The sequence below is a fragment of the Leucopleurus acutus genome (genome assembly GCF_964270905.1).
Source record: "Leucopleurus acutus genome assembly, chromosome: 14".
Taxonomy (NCBI): Eukaryota; Metazoa; Chordata; class Mammalia; order Artiodactyla; family Delphinidae; genus Leucopleurus; species Leucopleurus acutus.
Window position 1 is genome coordinate 26,609,745 of NC_139156.1, and position 24,279 is coordinate 26,634,023.

Sequence of the window (24,279 nt, forward strand, 5' to 3'; positions counted from 1 at the left end):
AGGGATTGGAAAAGCATGTATTATTTTATTCTGCCTGATTCCTGGGAGCTGGTTCCATCTTGCCTTTTTCTGGAATTTTGCCTTTTTCTGGGCTTGAGCCATTTACTTCTGAGCCAAGACCTTGGCCGTAGATATTTCAGCCACTAGCACAGCCCACGTGCATGAGGGGGCCAGATTACTTTGTGGGTGACTGGCGTTGCTGGGTATTGGTCCTCTTGCCGACAGAGCTGACAAATGGAATTAGAAGCAAAGGAGCTAGCCTATGCTAGAGTCTGTGGGACATAGTTTAGCAAAGTGACCTTGAGGAGTGGGGTGTCTGGAGGAAAAGAGCCTGAATCTGGACCAGACCTTTGACGTAGCTGTCCCTCCCAAACTCAGGAAAACAAGCCTGTGTTCTCCATCCCTACTTTCTCCTCAGGAATTCTTGGCAGGCAGAAGTGTTTGCCACTAGGTGAAGTCTTCTCTGGCACAAGACTGAACTGGTGAAGGGAACAGCCCAGAGGCACCTTTGTACCCCTCAGGAATCCATTCTCAGTCCCTGTGCTCAGTGATGACTCTAGCTTATTCCCTTCACCCCTACGTTCTGTTGGAGCTAAGCCTCCCTCATCACACTCCTTCCTCCCAAGACTCCCAACTGAGCTGGGAGCTCTCCATGACGTCATACACTTCCCTCCCAGGTCAGATCAAATTGCAAAATAGCTCTCACACAGATTGCCACAGTGAAAATTTATTCACTCTCCTGGTCTCTCCTTTCTACCCAGCTCACTTCTTCCAACTTAATGTAGAAGATCTACATCTTCTGATGTAACTAATCATTGTATAACCCAAATATAATTATCTTCAAGCTGACAAGATAGTACTACACTCTCTAAATACTAGTCTGGTCTTGCTAATAATAGACATGATATATACAAAATAGTTTTCATTACAGTGGGCAGCAGGGAGCTGGGCTAGTTCACCTCTAAATATTCGTGATGTAACTGATTGTCCTTGTCTTTGATTTATGGTCTGCTAAGCCGAAGTCGTATCAGGACTGGCTTTGGTAGTCCTTTCCTTCTGGAACCACAGAGATCCAAGGTTCCTGGAATTAGTGGAGGTCTGAATCCACCCCCATAGAAAGCAGAGGCATAGTAGGAGAGGGAGCCCTCATTAGAACAAAAGAGGATGAGATAAGCTCTAGCTTAGTTTAGAAAGTGTCTCCTACACTCCAAGGCTAGGATGCCCGAAAAGTTCCATCCAGGCAATGGATAAGAAGACTGAGTTGGCATTGGGAGATGAAAACAAGTGGCAGATGGTGCTGAGGAGCATCCCAGGACTGAAGAAATGTGGTTCCCAGAAAAGGAAAAGGAAGGAGACATTGGCAAAGTCTTACTCAGCAACTGACAGCCTGGCCAGAGAAAGCTGCAGGATATGGCTGAGAACGCATCTTCAGTATCAGGGATACTGAGGGGCTCCGACACTCACTATTCTGTCACCTCTTCTCATGCTTCTTTACCATACCCACAGTAAACAGCCCTGGTGACCAGGCTGGACTAGTCAGGAAAGGCAGGGGATGGAAGAGATTAGAAACTGGTCCCACCTACCATATAGCATAGGGAACTATATACTCAATATCTTGTAATATCCTATAATGAAAGAGAATGTAAAAAAAAGAATATGTATGTACGTGTGTATATATATATTTTGGCCATGCCACACAGCTTGTGGGATCTTAATTCCCCAACCAGGGCTTGAACCCATGCCCTCGACAGTGAAAGCGTGGAGTTCTAAACACTGGACTGCCAGGGAATTCCCTATATATTTTTATATATATGTATAACTGAATCACTTTGCTGTACACCTGAAACACACACCATTGTAAATCAACTATATTTCAATAAAAATTAAAACAAAAACAAAAACATGGCCCCAGAAACCTGAGGAATCACTCCCCGTGGCCAGGCTTTTTTCAGGGTAATAAGTAGTGAGCAAGGTCTCTTGGGGGTGTTGTCTCAGACTGAATCCAACGCAGTAGGGCAGCAGGAGGGGCGTGGGGGCCAAATGACCTAGGATTCGTGTGGACTAAGCCCCACCTGGCCCTTGACTTCCCCAGGTGCTAGAGGTAGTGCGAGCCAACTATGACACGCTCACACTGAAGCTGCAAGATGGCCTGGACCAGTATGAGCGCTACTCCGAGCAGCACAAGGAAGCCGCCTTCTTCAAAGAGCTGGTGAGTGTGCCCCGCCTCCACCTCTGCCTGTGTCTCTTAAGGGCCCTTTTCCAGCCACTAGGTCCTACTGTGCAGGTGGGCAAAGGCTGATGGAATAAGACTGGAGAGGCCTGCTTGGATTGTGGTTGCAACTTATCTCCCAAAGCAGTCCAGGAAGGACCAGGCAGTGAGAGCCGAAGATATTCCCCAGAGTGCTGGTGCCAGGCTGGGAAGGGTGAGAGGCCTGAGGCAGCAGTGCACACCTCTCCTCTGCAGCCATGGTGACAGCCCTTGCACAGCTCCAGCTGGGCCTGGAGTTTGACGTGTGTTCCCAGTGGCAGCTCTGGCTCATTACTCCTTATCCTGTCCTCAGGGTAACTAATGAGAGTAATTGATTCTTCTCCTCCTTATGTAATCACTTCTTCCTAAGTTCCTAACTGGTTCCTGGTCTGAGTGCCCTTCCAGTCTAGTTTTCCAGTCTTCACTCCCTGCCCCCATTCCCACTTTCCAGTCTGCAGCCCCCTCCCGTGGTCACCTGCAGCCAGTGAACATCTGCTCTGCCTCCTACTCTACCTCCCTGTCAGCATTTCCACAGAACTGGACTTACCCTGTTGGTGGTCCCTGTCCTGTCCTGTGCTCAGAAGATGCTCTCAGGAAAAGCCCAGTCTCCCTGTATTCCTGCCACTCCACCCGCCTGGTTGTGCATGATCATCCTGGCTGGGGGCTGAGACCAGGGCACACAGGCCTGTGTACCGACTTCCCATGTCCTCAGACCTCCCACTTATGGGGCAGAACTTGCATCAGCCCAGCTTTTACTTACCCATGCCCAGTCCATGATGAAGGTGCTAGATTTAGATCACCTGTCTTGTGCTAAACCCAGCCCAACTCTGACCCTGACATGGCATTCCTGGGATTATTGGGTTTCCCCAAGGTGAGGCAGATATACTCTGGACTGAGTTAGTTGGGAACAGGGAAGCCACTAGTGTAATAAGAAGATAGCAGAGTACAGTATTTTTATGGGGTGTTCAGCAAGTTATTGGGAGATGAAGAGGATTGTGGAGGAGAGAGTTCAAGCAGCTCTCTTGAGGCTTCTGGGCACTAGCCTGTGCCTTACTCATTTCTCCTCATATCTGTACCTCTGGCACAGGGAAGCAAAGAGGGTCTGGTTAGGTTTGGAGCTAATGAGCTTGAGCTGCCTGCTGTTTGCCATGCTGCCCGTTCCTCTGCTTCCTGCCTGATGACTTCATTAAGTTTCCCATAGCAAAGCAGAAATTGAAGAAAAGCTCCCTGGGCTTTGGGGCCTAAGACAGATACACATTCTTTTTCTCCTTCCTCCCCTGCTTTGTCTCTCATTCGATGTTCACTTCTATTTCCCATGAATGAATTTCCTTCCAGAGTCTGCTGGATTCCTCTTAGAACCCACTCAGAGCAGGGAGTTTGGCCTTCTGACCCCTTTCCCACAGGTCTTTTCTCCTGCTGACACAGGCGGGACTTCCTGCAAGGTTCTTGGTCTGTGGGTAGAAAGCATGAGCAGTGGGTACATAGCAAGGATACAGCTAGACTTCCCTCTCAAGTGGGGAGGCATCTTTGTGGTATGGAGAGTGCTGGACTAGGAGTTGAGAAACCTGGGTCCTACTTTCACAACTGGGACTCACCGGCTGTATGACCTGATCCTGGCTATTGGCCTCCTTGGATCATACTCCTGCCATCCAATGACAGACAAGGGCTGCATCTCTAAGCGTTCTTTCCAACCCAGAAAAGTAGATAAATACAGAAGGAGATTGAGGAGACTCAAAACACATCCAAAGAGAGGTAGCTCCAGAGCATGAGTCCTCTGGCCTCAGTTTCTCCTCCTCCATTAGACCACTGACCAGATCAGGGCCCCTTCTGCCTGGCCGAGGCAAGGACAAAGGCCTGACCTCAGCCCTCCTTCCCTGTCTGTGCTTGTTTCTACCTCATCAGGTGCTCAGACGCTCTGCTCACATCCACTAGGATTCCTGTCTCTCAACCTCTCTTTTCTTCCGACTATCACGGAATTGTTTGCTCATTTACCTGCAGGGATGATAGATGTTAAGGGTTCATTTCCTAAGAGAGAAACTTCTAGCACTGCATCTTGGCCTTGTGCTTCAGGCACTGCCCTCTGCTGTTTGTAACGGACTCTCTCCTGTTTTCTCTCTGCCTGTGCTCCCCCCCCCCCACCTTCCCTCACCTTTTCCCAGGTTCGATCCATTAGCACCAACGTCCGGAGGAACCTGGCCTTCCACACACTCAGCCAGGAAGTCCTGCTCAAGGAATTCTCCACTATCTCCTGAGGCTGCCATGCATACCTGGGCAGCCACTGACTGCCCCTTACCCATGAGGCTTCCTGGGCTGGAGGCGGGGGCGAGGGTAGAGGGCCTGTTCCCAAAGCTGGAGAAAAACACAGATACCGAGGTCTCTCGGTGAAGGCCGCACTTCAGTGGAGCTCGGACAGCAGGGGCCAGGATGGGCAAGCCAAGGATGATCTTATTTGGGGAGAGGATGGGTGGGCACAGGGAGACACCTTCAGAAATGTGGAGACTTCCAGGGTGGGCTCTCTGAACAACCCCTCATATTTCCAATTGAGATTACAAGTTGTGGCTACTGACTAATTTTCAGGAGCTGTTGGGTAAGCCTTAGGGTGATGCCAACACCTGGGGGGTCAGTGGTTCTCCTAGGCTTCTGAAAACAGACTAACTCTCAGATGTAGGGGGAGCCAGTTCTGCTTCCTTTGTGCCCAGAAATCTGTGTCCCCAGCCCCCACCTGCACTTGACCCTTAGCTCAGGCTTAGGGTGGGGTAGGAATGGGATACGTTTTTTCTATTTTCTGAATCCAGAGCTGACTCCTCTGCTGTCTGACCACCACTTTGTGGATTTGATTCTTGGCAACGGGAGTACCTGTTTGCGTTGCCCTGCCTTCCAGCCCATTGACTCATCAGCACTACAGGGTCACCACCTTAGCTTTTCATTTTCAATCTGGTTTAAATTGTCTTTAGGGTGTGTGTGTGAAATAAACATGGACAGGTTTTCTGGAGCCCTCAGGTGCCTACTTTGCTGGTTCCCTTTCCAGCAGCTTCCCCACCTCCTTAGCTACCCCCTCCTCTGGGAGCCTTTCTTGTGTCTGCTGAGCTCCCCTCCACGTGTTCCTCCCCCTCACCCGGCTGTTGTTTACATCCAGCCTGCGTGAGAATTTCCTCTGGGGAGGAATCTGTTCCTGCTGTGGTCTGGTGCCTGGAAGGGAGAGAACTTGCTGGGGCCAGGCTCTGAAACAGGCCAGGTGAGCATCATGGAGAGGCCGACCTTTGGGAAGTTGGCCTATGGTCCCTTCTCTGGACGGCCTCCTTGGGACTACTACTGTAGGCTTTCCTGCCCCACAGCTGCCTTTGAAGTAGCTGCTGCTCTGAGATCCTCCCTTTCTAAAGCACTTTCTAAAGCCCTCAGGATGGTAGGGGGCAAGCAGCGCAGGAAGAATCTGGGAGTAAGTATCAGAATCCAGCCGTGAGAGCAGGTCTGGGACCTCCCCGGCTGCTGTTCCACTTGGCTTCAAATCTTTTTGGGGTACTCGCCCTCCCTGGGAACCAGAGTTCCGACTCCAACATTGAGCAAATTCCAGAGAATCCACCATCGTGCTGCCATGTATAGTTGTAGATTCTTAAGGTATCAAGGGCAGGGTCATCTCTGATCACTAGATGGCTAGTCCAGCCTGGGGCATTTAGTGTTTTCCACAGTTTTTCCACAGATAAACCCCAGAGGAGCAGGAGCTGGAAGCTGGTGGCAATTTGAAGTTATTAAAAATTGATTTGTATGGGACAGTCTTTTTAGTGTCTTTTCTATTTCCCCTTAATCTCTGTTACCCAGAACCCCTTTCTCAATGACAGAGTTAAGGTAATCTCGGAGGTGCTGGTCTCATCTGGTTAGGGAACCCCTTATATGCTCTGTTTCTCAGTCTCCTGGTCCTAGTGGAAGCCAGTTCAGTTCAGAAGTTGTAGCCTCCCTTGCCTTTTGGGTGGAAGGAAGGAAGAAGAAGAAGATCCCTTTACCTCAAAACTTGGTGTTAAGGAGGCCAGCCAGCCTATTTGGGCTGCTTCTAGATTCCTGCCAGCCTTTCATATGAAGTGAATAAGGGCAGGTCCAGGGCATGAGGCAATAAGCAAAGCACTCCTTGCCCTCCATTTTAAAAGCCCATCTCTTGGCCCATTTACATACATCTATTCTAAGAACTCCCAATAGGAATCCCATCCTTTCTTAGAATTTAACCCCAAAAGGAGCCGTCTATGCCCTGTCCATGCCCCAATGTCTATACCAGGTCTGTGGAGGACCCTCTGGAGTCAGGGAAAAGCCAGGAGTAGGGCATTGCTCCCAAAGATAATCCTTCCTTCGGCTGCTCATCCCCTTCTCATGCCTGAACTCTTACCACAATTCCTGCTGGGTTAATTGAATCAAGTGCTTGTAAATTAATCCAGTTGAAGAGATTAAATGTGCTGGGGTCACTTTAGCTGAAGCTTTCCGTCTCAGCAGGTCACTCCTCCAGAGGAGCCATTGGGCAGGCAGGATTACCTGGGACACTGCCACCATACCATCAAAACACATCAGACATTGCCCCCGCCCCTAATCCTCATGGTGGTTGGGGAGCTCATGGGCTAGGAGCCCAGGAAGGATCGTGGGGGAGGTCAGACTAGTAGGCTCAGTTGTTCAGTAGCCATTCCTGGGAGCTGGAGGTAGGCGAGCTTTGTGCTAGCCGCTAGCTTCAGAAAAAAGAGCTAGTCTAAGGGAAGGGGGCCTCGTAACAAGGGCATTTCTCCCCCACTCTTGCCTGCATCCCCAGACCCCTCAATCATTTCCCAAATCTTCTGGAAAACAGAAGGAATCTAGAACAGGGCAGGTGACAGAAGAGAGCAGGGCAGGAAAGTTGAAAGAAAAAAAAAAGGAACAAAAGAACAAGAAAGTCTTGAGAAACTGACCTGGTTCACTCTTTCTTTTCTTTTTCTTCCCAGTTGGCCAGCGGGGGTCATTAGATCAGGGAAGAAGGCACCTTGAGAGTGAATAGGGCCCAGAGACAGGGTCCTGGAGTGGGTGAGGGTAGGGGTCCTTCCAAGAGAAGAGAAAATTGTAGTCCACTGGCCTGAGATAAGCCTGCGTTAGAGGCTGAGTTGACCTTTGCATCCCTAACCCCCTTCAAGCAGGGTGGGCACTGGTGGGGGCCAAAGAGACTCATACATGGGTGGAGAACAACAGAGAAAATAGGGGCTGACAGGGAGACCGAACAGGGGACTCATACGTACCCGGGCCAGTGCTGAGGGTAGGGGAAGGAGTGCTGAGAATCGGGGGCGGGGATTCCTCCTAGCGGAGCCTTTCTGGCCCTGTTCCCTCCTCCACCCGCAAGACCCGGGACTTCAGGTTTAGGGGGTAGTGTTGCCAGAGAGCTCGTCTCCCTCCCCGCACTTCTCAGCTCACCCTTTCACCGGGTGCCTCCCCCGAACTGCAAAGAGGAGGGGGCGGGGGTAGGGGGAGCCAATCCCGGCAGCGCCAAAGGGGGGAGGTGGCGGTGACAGCCGCGGGGAGGGGGCGGGAGGAGAGGCGGCTCGGCTCCAGCTCCGGGCTCTTCTCCGCTCCACTCTGCCTCCGGCTCTGCGCTCACCTACTGTCCAAGCCTCCCGCTCCTGCCCCAGGATCCCCAGGTGGGCCCTAGACCGCGGCGGTCCCCAGGCTCTTAGCCCAAGCGCTGACTCTCCAGCCACCAGCCCCCGGCAGCGCACTACGCCGCCAGGGGGCGCCGTGTGAGTTCTCTATCCCAGCCACCCGGCGCCCCCTCCCACGGCCCACGTTGGGACGGGAGGGGGGCGCCGGGGGCCATGCGGGGCCAGGGCCGTAAGGAGAGTTTGTCCGATTCCCGAGACCTGGACGGATCCTATGACCAGCTCACGGGTGAGTCAGTGGCTTGGGAATCGGGGGAAGGAGGGTAGATTCCATCCCCCCAGACCCTTAAGCCCCTCTAACCCCTGCCAGGCCCTTACCCACACTCTGACCCATTCCCAGGTACCCTCCCGGCTGTTCTGGGCGGCAGGACACTGAGGTTCAAAGCCTTGGGTCCCGCGGGGGTGGTGGTGGTGGTGGTGGAAGGGTTGGGGGCAGAGCACGTGGGCCGGTGGGGAGAGGCAGCAGGTGTGGGCATGCATGACACAAGGCTAGGAGGGTGTCTATAGTGGGAGGTGTTACGTGCGAGAGCGCCTGTCATTCTTTGTGTCTGTGTGTATATATGTGTGTGCGCCTCCCACAGCTGGTTGCCATGTGCCCTGGGCTTGGTGACAGCCAGGGTGAGTGTGATTGCCTGTGATTGTGCAATTGTATGTCTTGTCAGATGTTTCAGTGAAGTTGTGTAGGACCCTGATTGTACTAATGAAGTTGTTTTAACCAAGTATCTCTGTTCTGTGTGCAACTCTGTGCTTTGAGTGTGTGATTTTCTGTATGAAGAGGCATGTGACTACCAGTATGTGTCAGGTCTTCACTTTATGGTGGTATGTCTCTTTGTAAGACTTTATGACTGTGAACCTCCTGGGACAAGCATGTGTTAAAGTGGGTTGTGTTGTGTTTTAATTGTGAGACTGTGCGGGTTATATTGGTGTTTGATACTGATTGTGTACTTTCACGTGGTGATGTCTGCAGTGGGGCTCTGTGAGTGTCTATGGCATGTCTTACCCTTGCTGCCTCTCTGGCTTCCTGGGGCAGAAGGGGGTCTTTAGTGCACACCACTGCTTCCCTATGTTTTCCACAAATAGCCCCGGTCGACCCAAGGAAGGACTCTGGTGTCCATCTACCCAGCCTGGCTTCCAGGAGCGTCACCAGCTCCTGTGGGGAGGCTTTGGTTAATGCTGGATCAGCACCCCCCCACACACAAAGTATTTAGAGATCATTCTTACAACTGAAGCTCCTTCAACCCCCAACAACCCTCCCAGAACTTCACCCAAACCCAGAGGAAAACAAACCCTCTAGCCTCCCCTCCAGACCCAGAGGTAGAAGCTCTAGGCCTGGGAGGTGCCATGTGGCCTCCCCTTCTAAGTATCCCCCCAAACCACTTTGCTGCTCAGGCATCCTCTCTCTCCCACACTGGGGAGGTATGTGAGACCAGTACATCTGTGCCTGTGCATATTCCTGGGTTTGGTAGGCAGATCCACGTGTTTGTGTGGGTGACTGTGTCACCTTGTGTACATTTCCATATACGTGTGTGTCTCTCATTGTGCAGCCTGCCCAAGAACTCCAACAGAGAATGGGAGTAGGGAGACTGTTTGCCCTGTGTCTGAAACAAGCTGGGGAGGTGAAGGGAGGCCATGATCCTTGTCCTTGTCTTGAGGAGAGTAAGGTTAAGACTTGGGGATGAGGAGAGGACTAGGTTGTAACACCTTGAAAAAGTGTCTCCCTGACTAACACACCCTGGGGAGGTTCTCGTCCCTATGCCCAGACTCCCAGAAGGGGGAGCCCTTCCACTCAGGCAGGCCCCAGATGTGCCCTAGATGTGCCTCAGGCCTGGATGGATTACAAAGGTCCAGGTGACTAGCTCTGCTTTAGACTGTGTTCTCACCAACTCAGGATCCTTGAGAGTAGTAAGGCCCCCAGCGCCCTCATTAGCACCACATTAATCAGTGTTTTCTTCCTGCTTTAACTGATTCTCCCCTTTAGTGGAATCATCTGCTCCCCACTTGGCTATTTGAATCAGAGATTGGGTGGAAGTGGGGAAGCCCTTGTACGGGAAGGTGCAGGAATAGAAGTGTGAATACCAGCTCTGTATGACTTTTGCTCTCTGGGCCTCATTTTTTTCATCTGTAAAATGGGAAATACTACTTCCCACCTGCCTGCCCCCCAAGGGAAATAGAAAGTTCAGATGTTGACAAGCATCAAGAATCGTGTTCCACGTCATCAGCATCCTCGCTGTAGATAGCTCCACACGCGACTTGGGAAGTAGAAATAAGACTACCAGGAGCTCTCCTTTCGAAGGAGGGCTTATCTTACAGCGGGAGATAAATGGGGTTGGGAAGCCGGTGTTAAGGCGGTGGGTGCTCGGAGACGCCTGAGCTGAAGCCGGATGGGGAGTCGTTGTCCGCGGTGCTGAAGCGCTTGCAAGGCGGAAGTGCAGCAGGACCAGCCAAATTCCCAATGTTCCTTCCTTGTGCAGGCGGGATTCCTGGAATCGGACCTGGGGGTATTCTTTGGCTTCAGTCATCCCGGCCTATCAGGCTGACAGGGAGGGGGCGCTAAAGTCATACCTCAGGTCATCCTGGGTTGCCTCAGCCTCTTTCCTTACCCACTCCCACCCCAGGCTCAAAACAAATCTGAGGGGCTTCCCTGGTGGCGCAGTGGTTGAGAGTCCGCCTGCCGATGCAGGGGACACGGGTTCGTGCCCCGATCCGGGAAGATCCCACATGCCGCGGAGCGGCTGCGCCCGTGAGCCGTGGCCGCTGAGCCTGCGCGTCCGGAGCCTGTGCTCCGCAACGGGAGAGGCCACAACAGTGAGAGGCCCGTGTACCGCAAAAAAAAAAAAAAAAAAAAAAAAAAAAATCTGGAGGAGACTTTTAGGAGAAAACAATCTGAACCCCACCCCGCCCCGCCCCGCATCTAGCACCTCCGGGCCCGGCAGGACCTATTGGCAGTGCGGCGAGGTGGGAAAAGGCAGCGATCTGCTGCGGTCCTGTCCAAGCTGGAAGCAAGGAAAGGACTGGAGAAGATGAGGAGAGAGTTGGGACCTGGCTGGCCAAGTCCTGAGCTTGGGTCCCGGCCTGGGATCTCCGGAATTGCGTCCCTCCGGCCATAAATATCGTTCCCGGACTGGCGCGCCCCCGTGTGGTTTTAGAGGAGCCATGCTTGCGGAGCTGATTCCAGATGAGGATGTTGCCAAATCAAGTGGCAAGGTTCCATGGAGTTCAGGGGTGACTCTCGCCTCGTAAATGTAGGATTTTCAGCCAAAAATACGGGATCCCAGTCGGAAGAGTGGGATCCCCATAGGCTCTGTCAGAAGTTTAAAGGCGTTAGTGGGTCCTGGAAGGGTTTACTTTGGGTATAACCAGATAGGGATGAGTCCAGGGCCAGGACTGTGGGTAGGGGGGCTTCTCCTCGATGCATCTGGCTGACAATCGGCATATGAGGGGAGAGTGTGAACCCGCCGCACCAGGACACAGGGACACAAAACAGTTACAAGAAAAAATATTCAGAGACAGAAGACAGACCAGTAGGGGCACGTCCCTGCAGCCCCTTTGTCACTCCAATACACTGGTCAGTTCCTCCTCTTCCCTCCTACTCTCGCGCCCATTGGTCCAGGAAGTATGGAAGTGTGGGGAGTTGCCATGACAACTAGGTCGTCTAAAGCCCTTCGCATCTTTGTGTCAAAATGGGAAGAGGAGGGGTGTGACAGGCAGAGAATGAGGGGATGAAGCGGGGCAATGAAAGATAATGTTCATTCCCTCCCCAGCTCATTTTTCAAAAACCGCGGGTGCCCCCTTCCCCACCGGAAATTCAGAAAATATTCCCAGAGAAGGCTGTGAGGGAGAGTCCGTGCCGCCCCTCCCCCCCGGCCCCGCCCCGCCCGAGTCTGGGAATTTGGGGGGCGGGTGCTTCAGGCGCTGAGGCCAGGGTGAGTTCCCCTCGTGTGGCCGGGAGAAGACGGGAAGCGGACCGAGGCTCTATTGCCTGAGATCCTGGTCCTATGGGTCCGGCCCTCCCGCGCCGCCCACGCAGGGCCGACTCCGTTGGGGGCGGAGATCAGAACGCCCCGGGCCTTGGGGGCGGAGCTTGACCTCTGTGCTCACCGCAGGACCATGAACAGATGCCCCCGCAGGTTCCGGAGCCCGTTGGGGCAGGCAGCGCGATCCCTCTACCAGCTGGTGACTGGGTCGCTGTCGCCAGGTATGAGGAAGGGAGGAAAGGGCTGGACCCCTCAAAAAGTAAGCGAAGTGGGATAGGAGCCTTACAGAGGTGGGGAGAGAAAGGGCCCCTCACAGAGATGGAAGGGGCAGGATCCTTCAAAGAAAAGAGTTTAAAAGGCAAGACTCCAACAGAAGTGGAGCTTGGGATAGGGTCCCTTAACGAGAAGGTGAAGGACATAGGGGTCTTCAAAGAGGAAAGGAGAAGGGGCATCATCGTCCCTCACAATGGTGGAAGAGGGGGCAGGGCTCCTTACTGAGAGCAGAGGTGGGGGCCTCAACAAGGTGGATGTAAGGGGCAAGGCCCCTCACAGGGATGAAGGGAGGAAGCTTGCAGCAGAGCAGGGAAAAGGCAAAGCTCTTTACTGAATTGCTTAGTTTAATGGGATCTTAAGATGACTAGGGGCAGTGTGCAGAAGGAAAAAATCCTGAGGTGGGACTGGACCAACATGAACTCAGCTAGTGAGTTTATGCATGATGGATGGATAGACTTGTGCGGCATAAGGATTGTATGTCACCGTTTTGTCTATCTCTGGGAGTCTGTATTAAGGGGGTTTGTGCCTCAATGGGGTTGTGATCACTGGGGCTGTGCACCCCTAGGGTTACGTATCCCTGGAATTCTGTGACACTAAGACTGCATGTACCTGGAGTTCTATGCTTTAGAGTTGGGTTGGGGGTTCCTGAGTCACACTAAGTTAGCTGTATAGACTTCATAAGGTTGTACCTTGGTGTGGGATTTGTTCAATTTATGACATGGATTGTGGGTGTCATATCATGGCACTGCTGAGATTATGCACACCTCCACTTGGGTTTCCTTAGAGCTGCCTGGGCAGGGCCCACAGAACCCAGCAACTCCTCCCCACCTGACCTGGGGAGACCAAAACATCCTAGCCTGGTGGCATTCTGGGATCTGTAGTTCTCTGGCTGTCTGCACAGTATCCCCTTGAGCCCCTGGAGTATAAGCAGGCCTCTCCTTACAATGTGCTCCCAGAAGGAGAGGAGATGGGGCTGAGCCAAAGCCATGCTTGGATGTCTCTTGGGAAGCATGTGTCCTCCAAGCCCCCTGCTTGGGCCTGTCTCAAGTGACAGATGGCTGGAGCCAGGCGGGGCCAGCTCTCAATCATAGCAGGCATGACTTCCAGGCCCTAAAATAGCCCCAGGGCCTAAGGAGATCATTAATTACCTGATGCAGCTGGGGGCTGCTCTGTCTTCTGGCCTGCTTGGGGATGGAGTGGGGCTGGAGGGCTGACAGAAGGGTCTTTACTGGTTGGGTTCTTCACTAGGGGAGCAAGGGCAGACGGGAAAGTGGGACAGTTACATACTATGGGCCCCCTTCATTAGGCAGTATTTCTCTGGGTTTGAACTTCGGGAGGTAAATAACTAAATGATAGGTGTATCTCCGTGGTGAGATTTGAGGGATCTAAGGGAGGGCTCACTTAATGCTTCAAGATAGTTTTCCCTTCAGCCTTCACTATGCCTGAAGTATTTTCATTAAGACTTCACTCCTCTGGGTGAAGAGCAAGGTGGCACAGGGATGCTTGGGGAGGACAGACCTGGGCAACTTTCTCACAGAGCCCAGAGACTTGAGAGGTCTCTGAGTGGGGGTGGGGGGTGGGGAGAGAGCCTGAAAAACAACTTGCTCTTTCACTTCTATCAGATCCTCTCACCAGAGGCCTGGTTGATTTAGGACTTGAGTCCTGTGAGGCTGGGTCAAGGTCTCTGAAGGTTGAGGGTGAGGGTGAGAGAAGGAAGAGGAGGATCTGCAGACAGGGCAACCGGCTAAACGGTTGTCAATCTGTCCATCTGTGAATCAGCAGCAGAGAGCAAGGAGATGCTGCTGTTCTGCCTCTTTCCAATCAAATAGCCTGGCTTGGCATTCAAGGCTCCATGGAATCTGCCCCTTTCTGGTCTTATCACTCATATCTACCCCAATACCAACTAAGCTGCAGTCACTCAGGATTCCTTGACACCTCCACACACGTTGGAGAGACAGCCTGAGGGAGCTGGCAGATCACTGGTTCTGGTTCAAGTCTCCATCTATCCTTTATCATCTGTGTTATCTTGGGACAATCACTTCTCTGAGCTTCAGTTCCTTCATCTGCAAAATGGGTATACTGCTACTCAATCTGACCATTTCAGCTGTAAACAGGAATAATAGACCCTACCCCTCAGGTCTATTATGAGGACTAAATTAGATAACATGTGTAAAGTATCAAGGACACAAAACATGCTCAATAAATGTTGGTCCCTTTGTTAAGGCAGACTGTTGACAGTTTAGCCATCCTTTAAGAACCAGCTCAAAAAATACCCTCTCCAGGTTTTTCCTGGGCTCCCAGTTAGAAGACTAGAGCTCATTTCATGGCCTGCTTTGAACAGTTCCTACCACATAGTAGGCACACAACAAATATTTTTTGAATGAGTAGATACCTTATAGTTCTGTCAGTGGGCTGTCTCTCCCTGCCCAGGAGAGCCAGAACCCTGTTTGGTTCACCTTTGTTCCACAGGCACCAGCTCAGAGCCTGGCATTCAATTTGTATAGGTGCAATTTTTTAACATCTTTGCCCTCTAGGAGCTTGGAATCTAATTGAGGAAACAGGACTGATCCAGAAAGACCTGAGTTCAAATTTGCAACATCTCCTCTTAGCTAGGTGACCTTGAGCAAGTTCCTTTACCTCTCTGGGCCTCATTTACCTCATCAGTGAAATGGACACAATACTTTTCACTCTGCCTACCTCATGGGGTCGTCATGAGAAGACATGGAAATAACAGTGTTTGTGGAAATGCTTTGTAAATTGCTAAGATATGTAAGGGGGGAATATAATATTATTAATAGTGGCAGTAAACAATTATAAGCAATTACTCTGTGCTAGGAATTATTCTAACAGCTTTCCGTGTATTAGTTCATTTAGGAGGGCCTAGCAACCATATGAGGTAGGAAACCGTGGCACAGAGAGATTAAGAACTTTCCCAGTTAATTCCAAGGGGCAGAGCTGGGATTTGAACCCAGGGAGTCTGGCACCCTGGCCCACACTGTTACCTACCATGCTATGCTGCCTCCTTTTACTGTTCCCACTGATAACATTACAGACTTAGGTGCTGAGTTTTGAGGGCCCAATGGGCTACCGTAGAATTTCAGGTAGCTGGGAGCCTGCTGAGGGCTGGAGGCTCTGAAGGGAAGGGAATTTAAGCTGTCTCTAAAGGACAGGTAAGAACTGTAGGATAGGAGAGCAAAAGGGAGTTCATTCCAGGCAGAGGGAGTAGCAGGAGCAAAGCCACAGAGATAGCACTGGGTTTGGTGTGTTTGGGGGACAGTGAGGAGGCGAAACTGGCTCAAAAAAACGTATCTGCCGATGAGGGTGCGGGAAGGGTATTAAATCCCAGGCATGGATTTTGGACGGTGAGAGGGAGATGCTTGCTCATTTCATCTGTAAACCTGTAACCTCCAAAGGTGTGAGAAGCCAAAAACAGTCCCTGAGTTGACTTCTTCCTGGGGGAGAGAGGGGGGACAAGCAGAGGACCAAGCCTGCCGGAGGCATACCCTCCTTCCCAAGGATGTTGGAAGGGTCGGTGGAGAGGGAAGGGGTAAGATACGGTGTGAGATGAATGCCTGACCCCCCAGTGGTGGCCATGTAGAACTGCAGATCCGTGAACCTCAAATGAAGCAGTAGGGACTAGCCCCCATCCCCACCCCCACCCCACAATTGAGGCTGAAACACATCCCAGAGCTGGACGAGGTGGCAAGGGTCCCTTGGGTTAATCCCCCTAAACTGGGCCTCCGGTGTGAGCAAGCCGTCTATGAAAGGAGCCAGTGTAGCGTGGTGGTTTAGAGCACAGGCTGAGTCAGGCTGGGTTAAAATTGAGCTCTGACACTTATTGATCTTGGAGATTTTCTTAAGCTACTTTTGTCTAGTTTTCCCACCCATAACGTGGGGATAACAGTACCTCCTTCATAGGCTTATTGTGAAAATTCAATGTGATAATGTCTGTAAGCACATAGCACATTATCTAGCACATACTGAGTGCTCAATCCCTAGCCAGCTGTGGCAGTAACCCAGAGGCTCTTATCTTCTGGCTCCCTGGTTCTGCAAGCCTCTCCCCACCCCACTACAGACACCACCGCCGCCATCACCACCACTTTGAGGGAGACTGGAAGACGGGGGAGGGGCTCCAGGAATACAGCGGGGCTGTGTGGCTCCCTTGGAAGGTTCAGATTTCCCTCCTACTCTGGGTTTCTCCATCAGCTCAGTAAAGATTCCCAAGGAACAGGGAGGGTTTTGGCAGCTCCTGGGTGAGGCCCCTGCCAGGTGGAAAGGAAGAGCACGTCCCTCCTCTCCCAAGGAGCTTGATTCTCTGGGTCCCAAAGGCAGCTGCAATAAGTCCCCTCCCCAAAGGGTCATGATAGGGCTAAGGGGCTGTTTTCCTGCCCAGGCTACTGGACCTAATCCTCCCTCCCTTGGGCCTCAGTTTCCCTGTGGCCTGTGGGAAGAGAGTGCTTCCCGCCTCTCAGTCTCCATGACAACCGCAATCGATGGTGGTGGTGTCCTCCTGACTGGAGAGGTCACCACCTTTTCCTCCCTTATATTCTCATACACTTTCATGCAGATACAATTACACAACCACCACAGACCCATACTCCTAATTATATGACACATCCATACTACCCATCTTCAGACCCACATGCCACAACCCTGCTAAAATACAGATACCTCACACCCCATACACACTCAGAAATACTCCAATACACTCTCACACACACACCCCACAGACACCCAGGTTACATACCCATATACACCACACACACCGCTAAGACAGGTGCACAACCATGTGTAAACACACACACAGACACACGTAAGAGGAGGTACACATACTCTCCATACACATACAGGAATATACACACAAGAAAACACTCAGACACCCATAACATATTCTGACCCACACATCTATTACTTATGCATGGGCAGCTCCTAGTTTCACACACACACACACACACACACCCTGCCCTTCCCTGCCTTCTCTCTAAGCACAGGTCTTCCCTCTGCCCCCTCTCTTTGGTACAGAGTAGCCACAGGCTGTCTGAGGGAAGCTGTCTCAGGGGCAGAGGCAGGGCACTGCCCCCCTTCTGTGGTCTGGCCTGGCCCGTAGCCTTCACACCAAAAGCTCTGGAGGAGATACCAATCCATAGGCAGGAGTGGCCCCGTGAAGAGGAAGAGGCTGTGGCTTGGAGGCTGTGGCTGGGAGGCCTGTGGGGAGGCGGGGGGAGGGGGAGAGGGAGGAGATCCGGGGAGCGAGAGGGGGAGGGAGACTGCGGGCAGTCCTACTCAGGCTGGGGAGCCTGAGGGGGAGGAAGTGTGAGTAGGGAGGGCCAGCCTCAGCCTGTGGGGCCATGCCCCCGGCCCACCATGAACCTGGAAGGGCTGGAGATGGTCGCTGTGCTTGTGGTCCTCGCCCTGTTTGTCAAGGTGCTGGAGCAGTTTGGCCTCTTTGAGCCTGTCTCCTTGGAAGGTAACCCAGGTGTCTGGGCATGTCTGGCCCGCTGGCTAGAAGGACAGTGGCCCGCAGGGTTGGGGAGAAGATTACTCTGACTTTATGACTGGGGTGAGGGCTGCAGGGGTAAGCAGGTTAGTGATGGGATGGGACATCTGGGGGAGGGGAGTTGGGGGAACAGGACATCTGGGAGAGGCAAAGAGGGGGACTCAAGGAGTGGACCTGGGGGGGAGGCGAGGAGGGAATCTGGGGGATTGGGTGTCTGAGGGAGGTGAGAGAGGGCCAGGAGCCAGGGAGGTGATGAGGGGGTACAGCATGGGGGGACTGGGATTGAGGATAAGGGGAAACTGGGGGGAATGAGGAAAAGTCTGGAGACAGGCAGGGGTATCTGGAATAGAGGAAGGAGGTTCCAGGGGTCCTGAGATAACACCAGACTTCTGGGGAGTCCCTTTTGGGGCCAGGGACCCACAACGGCTCTGAAGATGTGTGTGACTCACCACACCTCCATCCTTGCAGGCGTGGGTTACAGGGTGTGTGTGGACTCAGTGTGTGAGAGATACAGGGGGTGTGGCTGTGTGTTCATGTGTGTGAGAAAGGACAAAACGTATGACTACTTGAAGCTGTGTATGTGACAGGGGTGTGATTTACTGTGTCTGAGTGACAGAGTGTGTCGCTTTATGAGATGGCAGATGTGACTGTGCCTGAGGGGCATGGAGTGTGCGGCTGAGCCTCTTTAGGCATCTGATTGTGTGTGTGGCTATTCCCAGAGTTCCCTGATGTTATACCAGCTCCATACCCAAGGCTAGGGATGGGGTGGGTTCTGCAGGGACAGGAGTGGGATCACTGTGAATGAGACATTCATAGACAAATCTGGTAGGAGAGTGAGGGGTGGATCGGATCAGGGACCCTGCCTCCCAAGCCGCCTTGCCTCTCCCAGGTCCTCTCAGGATCTAAGGGCAGAATGGGCTCCAGAGTCTAGAGTGGGAAGTGGGAAGGCAATTCTCCACCCAACCCGAAAGTCAGGTGGGGAGAGTGATACTGGAGGTAGAGAGAGGAACATGTTCTGCCTCCCCAGGGAGTTTTAGCCTCTCCCTCTTCTTCATGCCGAGACCTGTGCAGCTCCATAGCATGGCTACAGGAAAACAGGCAAGAACCATGATAAGAGGACTGCAGGGTAGACACCTGGGAGAACTGAAAAAATGTGAAAGGAGCTAGGGAAGAAGGTCCGTGAATTGCCTGCTCTAGAATTCCGTAAGAGCAGAAAACTCCTAGTCTACCCTCCATCCTCTGCTGCATTTATTGGGGTGGGGTGGGGTGGGTCGCAGGGATTGGTCCTAGATGAACTGGGATTCATCCAGTCCTGAAAAGATGAAGTCAGTCGGGCTCTAACTTTCCATCCCCTTTAGACTATTGGTGAGAAGGGGGGAGGCATCCTGTCTGCTGAAGGCACCCCCTTTCTCTTCCCACCTTCAGAGGAGCCAAGAGGAGACTGAGTCCTTGGAGCAGGCAGGGGACCAGATGGGGGGATGTGTGAAGAGGGGGAGGTTGGGAGAGGCGGGGGGAGCCAACCCCCAGTCCAGAGGCTACTACACCACCAGAGGCTCCAGGCACAATCGGCTTCGGGAAACCAAAGTCCAGGCTAATGGAGCCCTGGGCCAGAGGCCAGGCCGCCGTCGATCCCTCACCCAGCTCACTGCCTCCCTCCCACCTCTCCATAGCTCCTGGGGAGAGAGGACAAATGGGAGGGAGAGGAGGCGCTGACTTCAAGCATTTCCCTTCTGGGAGCACAGCATCTTCCTGAGGGTGGAGCCGGCTTGGAAGGCAGGGCCTGCAAGGGAGCTGGGGTGCCAATCTACAACTAAAGGAAATTGGGCCCCTCCAGGAATGGACTGAGGCCAGCTTCAGTCAGTATGCCAGATCCAGTGAGCTCTGGCCCTCGAGTCTGGAGGTGGGTGCAGCCAGGAGACAGACACACAACAGGAACTTGGAGGGTCTCCCTGGCATACAATTAGAGCCGTAGGACACATGTGTAAATAAGAGGAAGTGAGGGGAACTGTGATCAGTGGGCTCTGGGTAGTCCCACATTACAACAAAATACTCATCTCCAAGGTCTGTCATTGCCTGAAAGTTTGCTATCATTTCACCTTCAAAGAGTAAGCCATACTGGAAAAGACTGGGAAGGGACACACTTTTAGGGTGGATGAGTTCTCTGAGAACTCTGTTCTGCTGGCGGGAAGATTCTAGGTGCCTTGGAATGAGGGGTTATAGGCAAGAAAGGTGGGGGTGTACCCAGGGCAAATGCAGGTTCTGTGGGTGAGGTGCAGTCTTAGGTATCTGGGTGCCATGGGCACCTAGGTCACAATATGATATGGGCATGTGTGTGGTGACCTTGATATGTCATGGTGACCACACTGTGATGTGATGTCCCAGGGTCATTGTGTGTTCTTGTGTGGTTTGATCATGCTGTGTGTAAGATGGCCTGTATGGTTCCTAATGTATGTCTGTCATGTTTTTCCCAGGTCAGTCACATTTGTATATGTTTGTATTAAGAAGTACTAGGTCAAAGTGTGTATGTCTGTGTGTGTGTGTGCATGTGTTGGGAGGCCACTGGGTATGAATGAGGTACTAGGTATCAAGCGGTCCTTGTGTGGCATCCATCACTCTGATTTATCATACTATGTATACACACCTGTCACTGTGTGTGTGTGAGAGAGGCAGGCAGCCCCCGGGTTGGACATCACCCTCAGAGGTCCAGCTGTAGCACTGGAGCCAAGGACACTGGGTCAACAAAGACCGAGGCCAATGCTACTTCCTCCCCCCACCCCCGGCCACCTCGCTGTTCCCAGCTGTGTCCCTTTATACAAGGTGCAGAGCCACCTTGGTGGACTTTCCATGCCTGTGAAACCCACTGGACTCCCCTAACCGGCCCCAGCTACTCTCACCATTACCCACCCCCCATATTCCCCCAACACCCGCCCCCAGCCAGGGTTGATTTGTGACGGTGGGGAGGGTACAAGGAACAGAGGGACAGTGGGGTTAATGTACCTTCCTGGGGTCTTCTCTCTTCCCAGGCCACCCTCCAGGGCCCACTAAAAAAGCGCTGAAGCAGCGGTTCCTCAAGCTGCTGCCTTGCTGCGGGCCCCAAGCCCTGCCCTCAGTCAGTGAAAGCAAGTGCCTCTCCTGTGCTTCCGGGGGTGGGGCCCGTATGTGTCGGGGTGTGACCGATGTGAGGGGAGCCGGCCTGCGTGAGTGTGTGTGGGCGTGACCAATGTGGCGGAGGTGGGCTGGGCACTGACTAACCAGGAGTGTGAGGGGGCGTAGCTACGCAGCGCAGAGCGGAATGTGTGGGCGTGGTCAGCTTGGAGGCGGGGCCTGAGTGTGTGGGCCATCTGGGTGTGCGAAATGGGCAGGATCTGGGTGTTTGGGCGTGGTCAGTGTGACAGGCTGAGGCCACTCTGAGCCTGTGTGAGCGTGGCCAGTGTGGCAGGGGTGGGACTAGGCGGCTGTGAGGGTCTGTGCGTGGCTTAGCTGGGGTTAGTGTCTGGCCGCCCTCCCCGCCCCTGGGCATGTTTTGGGCCTTGAGATGTAGGTCATCAATGCCTTGACTAGATGGATGCAAGTGTAATGATGGAGCCCGCCTTCCTCCAGATGCCAGGATACTTGAGTTTCCTAGTACCAGCCTGGTCCCCAGTTGAGTGACCTCGCTTTGTCTGTAGGCCTCCGTTTCCTCATTTGGGCTTTGCCCACCTCACAGGATTATACATACTGCATCTTTGCAAGCTATAAAGGCCCGGTTTGTACTCATTATTTGAGAAGGTCGTTGTGTTTGATTCTGCTGGGTCCCACAATGGGGGTCGATTCGGAAAAAGGGCAGGGGGATGTGCGCGGGGTCCGATTCGTGTGTGTCTGTGCTCATTCGTTACGTGTGCCTCTGTGCGCGTGGGGGGCTGGGGTGTGTGCACTGTAACACGCAGGTCTGTGAGATTTGCTGTGAGTGTGAGGGGCGAGGTGTGTGCAGCTGGCCGGGTCCTCCGCTTTCTCGGTGACAGTTCGCTCCCTTCAGCATTAGCCGCCCCAGCCTCCCTCCGCCCCCACAGACCCCGCCCGCTGGACCCAGGTGACTTACTCTCCTGGTGGGGGCGGGGGCGGGGGACTTCGGGAGCCTGGGGTGGGGGCACCTGCCTGGGGAATGGATGTTGGGAACAGGGGCGGGGCTGATACGGGGCCAGGGGTGGTGGCCTTCTCTAAGGCACACTAGTGCTGTGGCAGGAGTGGGGTGTGGAGGGGGCTTGGCTGGAGCTGGGCGGGGCATGGCTCGGGCATGGCTGGGATAGGCGGGGCTTGGCTGGAGGGAAGGATCTGGGCGGGGCAAGGGTGAGACCGGGCGGATCTGAGTTGGTAAGGGGAGGCCCAGAGCTCGAACCCTCAGAAGCCCCCTCTCCAACCCAATTTTCCTACTCCTGGCCTTCTGGGACAAAGACTGGGCTGGGGGCCTTACCCTCCAACCATGGATCAAGGGCCCAGGGGCCAGCGCTGACTCAGACCCCGGGCTCTGGGGCCAGGCCTGGCCTTGGCCTGGGCCCGCTGATATACCTCGAAGCCGACCAGCATCTTCTTGGCTCTGGGTCCGGGGAACCGGCAGGCTGGTCTCCGGCGTCGGATATGGGGGGGATGGATGGTTCAGTGATTTTGAAGAGGGGTCGTGGGGGACAGGCCTGAGGCGCGGCTGTCTCCCCCAACCGCCCCCACCCCGCAGACAGCGTGGAGGATGAGTTTGAACTGTCCACCGTGTGTCACCGGCCCGAGGGTCTGGAGCAGCTGCAGGAGCAAACCAAGTTCACGCGCAAAGAGCTACAGGTCCTGTACCGGGGTTTCAAAAACGTGAGTGCAAAGCAGAACCAAACTGGGGAGGGGCAGGGCCTATCCAGGACTTTTCTGAAAGGTTGGCCTGGAGGCTTTGAGGAGTGACAGGGGAGGGGAGGAGAAGGGACAGCTCCCCTTCCACCACAGACCAAACTTCTAGGTTCCTGCTGGTTTGAGAAGGGGCGGAGCCTGTAGATTGGTCTGTCAGTTCTGTGTTTTTTATTTGTGCGCTTGGGAGAAGTCTTTCCTCCAGGAGAAGAGCTATATGGTGAGCCCCCTGGAGACACGAAGATTTCCCCTCTCTCTGGGAGTCTCTGGACAGGGAGGGGTGGGTGGGAACCTGGGGGGGGAGGGGCGGTGAGTGGAAGGGGGTTTTGTCTCTTCCTTCAGTCTGGTTTCCTTCCCTACGCTACCCCCAGGAATGTCCCAGCGGAATTGTCAATGAGGAGAACTTCAAGCAGATTTATTCCCAGTTCTTTCCTCAAGGAGGTGAGGGGACAAGTCCTGAGAAGAAGCAGCTGTCCATCTCTAGGCTGACTTGGGGAGAGGGCTGGAAATGCCAAGTGAATGGGGTTTGAGGAGCCCCACAGAGGTAGGGAGGTAGGAAGTCCTCTCCTGTCTGGAAGCCAAGCTTACTCATCCACACTTATCCTGCAGACTCCAGCACATATGCCACTTTTCTCTTCAATGCCTTTGACACCAACCATGATGGCTCAGTCAGTTTTGAGGTGAGCTGGAGACTGTGGGCCAGGGAAGCATGTTTCCTGGGGCTTCAGGGCCAGGCCAGACCCAGAGAGAGGGTTGGGTGAAAGGTATCAGAAGACCCATTTTCCCCTGCCTCCTTCCTAGGACTTTGTGGCTGGTTTGTCAGTGATTCTTCGGGGAACCACAGATGACAGGCTGAACTGGGCTTTCAACCTGTATGACCTCAACAAGGATGGCTGCATCACCAAGGAGGTACAAGGCAACTGAACAGCTGGAGGGGTTGTATGTGTGTGGGGAGGTGTAAAGGGCCCATAGGAGGGAAATGTGACCCACATATACATCACCAGCAAGGGGTGGGGTCTGCCCTAGGCTCTAGGCCTTCTAGTTTGGAGGCTGGAGGCTCTGAGGAGGGATCCTCTTCTCTCTCGGCCTAACAGGAAATGCTTGATATCATGAAGTCCATCTATGACATGATGGGCAAGTATACATATCCTGCACTCCGGGAGGAGGCCCCAAGGGAACACGTGGAGAGCTTCTTCCAGGTGCCTGGGACTGGGTAGGCTGGGTTTTAGAGTGAAGGGAAGGAGGTGAGGTCGCAGAAGGGAACTTACCCGAGTTCTGCCTGCCTCTCTCTTGTCATTCCTTCTGTTTTCCCTACCTGACTACTTTTTTGCAGAAGATGGACAGGAACAAAGATGGCGTGGTGACTATTGAGGAATTCATTGAATCTTGTCAAAAGGTACAGGGCCCTGCCCTCTACATTTCCCTGGTTTGGACTCAGGGCCTGATTCAATGATGTAAGAGAAGGCTCCTTTGGGCAGAGTACTATTTCCCTAACTCACCGCTACCTCTGAATCTTTTTCCTTCATAACTTGGGGAGGCCTGTCCCTTCCCCACCTCTCTGGGTGTCTCCTTCCTCACTGCCTCTCTCTGTCTCTGAATGTCCCCATTTCTGAGTCAGTGTCCTTCTCCCTGTCTCTGATAAGCTCTTTTTCTTTCTCTCCAATCTGCCTCTCTCCCACCATGGCTACAGGACGAGAACATCATGAGGTCCATGCAGCTCTTTGACAATGTCATCTAGCTCCCCAGGAGAGGGGGGTCAGTTGTCCTGGG

The 24,279-nt window shown here is 53.3% G+C and overlaps 2 protein-coding genes across 9 annotated transcripts in view; both read left to right on the forward strand.

The window, feature by feature from the left end:
• The window catches only part of ARMH3 (armadillo like helical domain containing 3), a 166,894-nt gene extending 161,669 nt beyond the window's left edge, over positions 1 to 5,225 (forward strand). Inside the window, exons 25-26 of the mRNA XM_082854900.1 lie at positions 2,093 to 2,209; positions 4,408 to 5,225. Of these exons, the coding sequence (XP_082711026.1) occupies positions 2,093 to 2,209; positions 4,408 to 4,500 (210 nt within the window). The 3' untranslated portion in view covers positions 4,501 to 5,225. The remainder of the gene's footprint in view (positions 1 to 2,092; positions 2,210 to 4,407) is intronic.
• A 2,833-nt stretch (positions 5,226 to 8,058) lies between these two features.
• Positions 8,059 to 24,247, forward strand: KCNIP2 (potassium voltage-gated channel interacting protein 2; the record flags this gene model as incomplete). 8 transcript variants are annotated; one of them, XM_082855204.1, is made up of 10 exons in its annotated part: positions 8,059 to 8,131; positions 20,670 to 20,780; positions 21,617 to 21,715; positions 22,355 to 22,479; positions 22,881 to 22,950; positions 23,119 to 23,189; positions 23,311 to 23,418; positions 23,604 to 23,708; positions 23,843 to 23,905; positions 24,200 to 24,247. In XM_082855204.1, the coding sequence occupies 10 exons, from the start codon at positions 8,059 to 8,061 to the stop codon at positions 24,245 to 24,247; spliced, it is 873 nt and encodes a 290-aa protein (XP_082711330.1). The 8 variants fall into 8 exon arrangements, with proteins under 8 accessions (XP_082711330.1, XP_082711332.1, XP_082711333.1 ...); XM_082855206.1 differs by having other exon boundaries at positions 21,662 to 21,715; XM_082855207.1 differs by lacking the exon at positions 21,617 to 21,715 and having other exon boundaries at positions 20,670 to 20,769; positions 22,359 to 22,479.
• Positions 24,248 to 24,279: the final 32 nt, after the last annotated feature.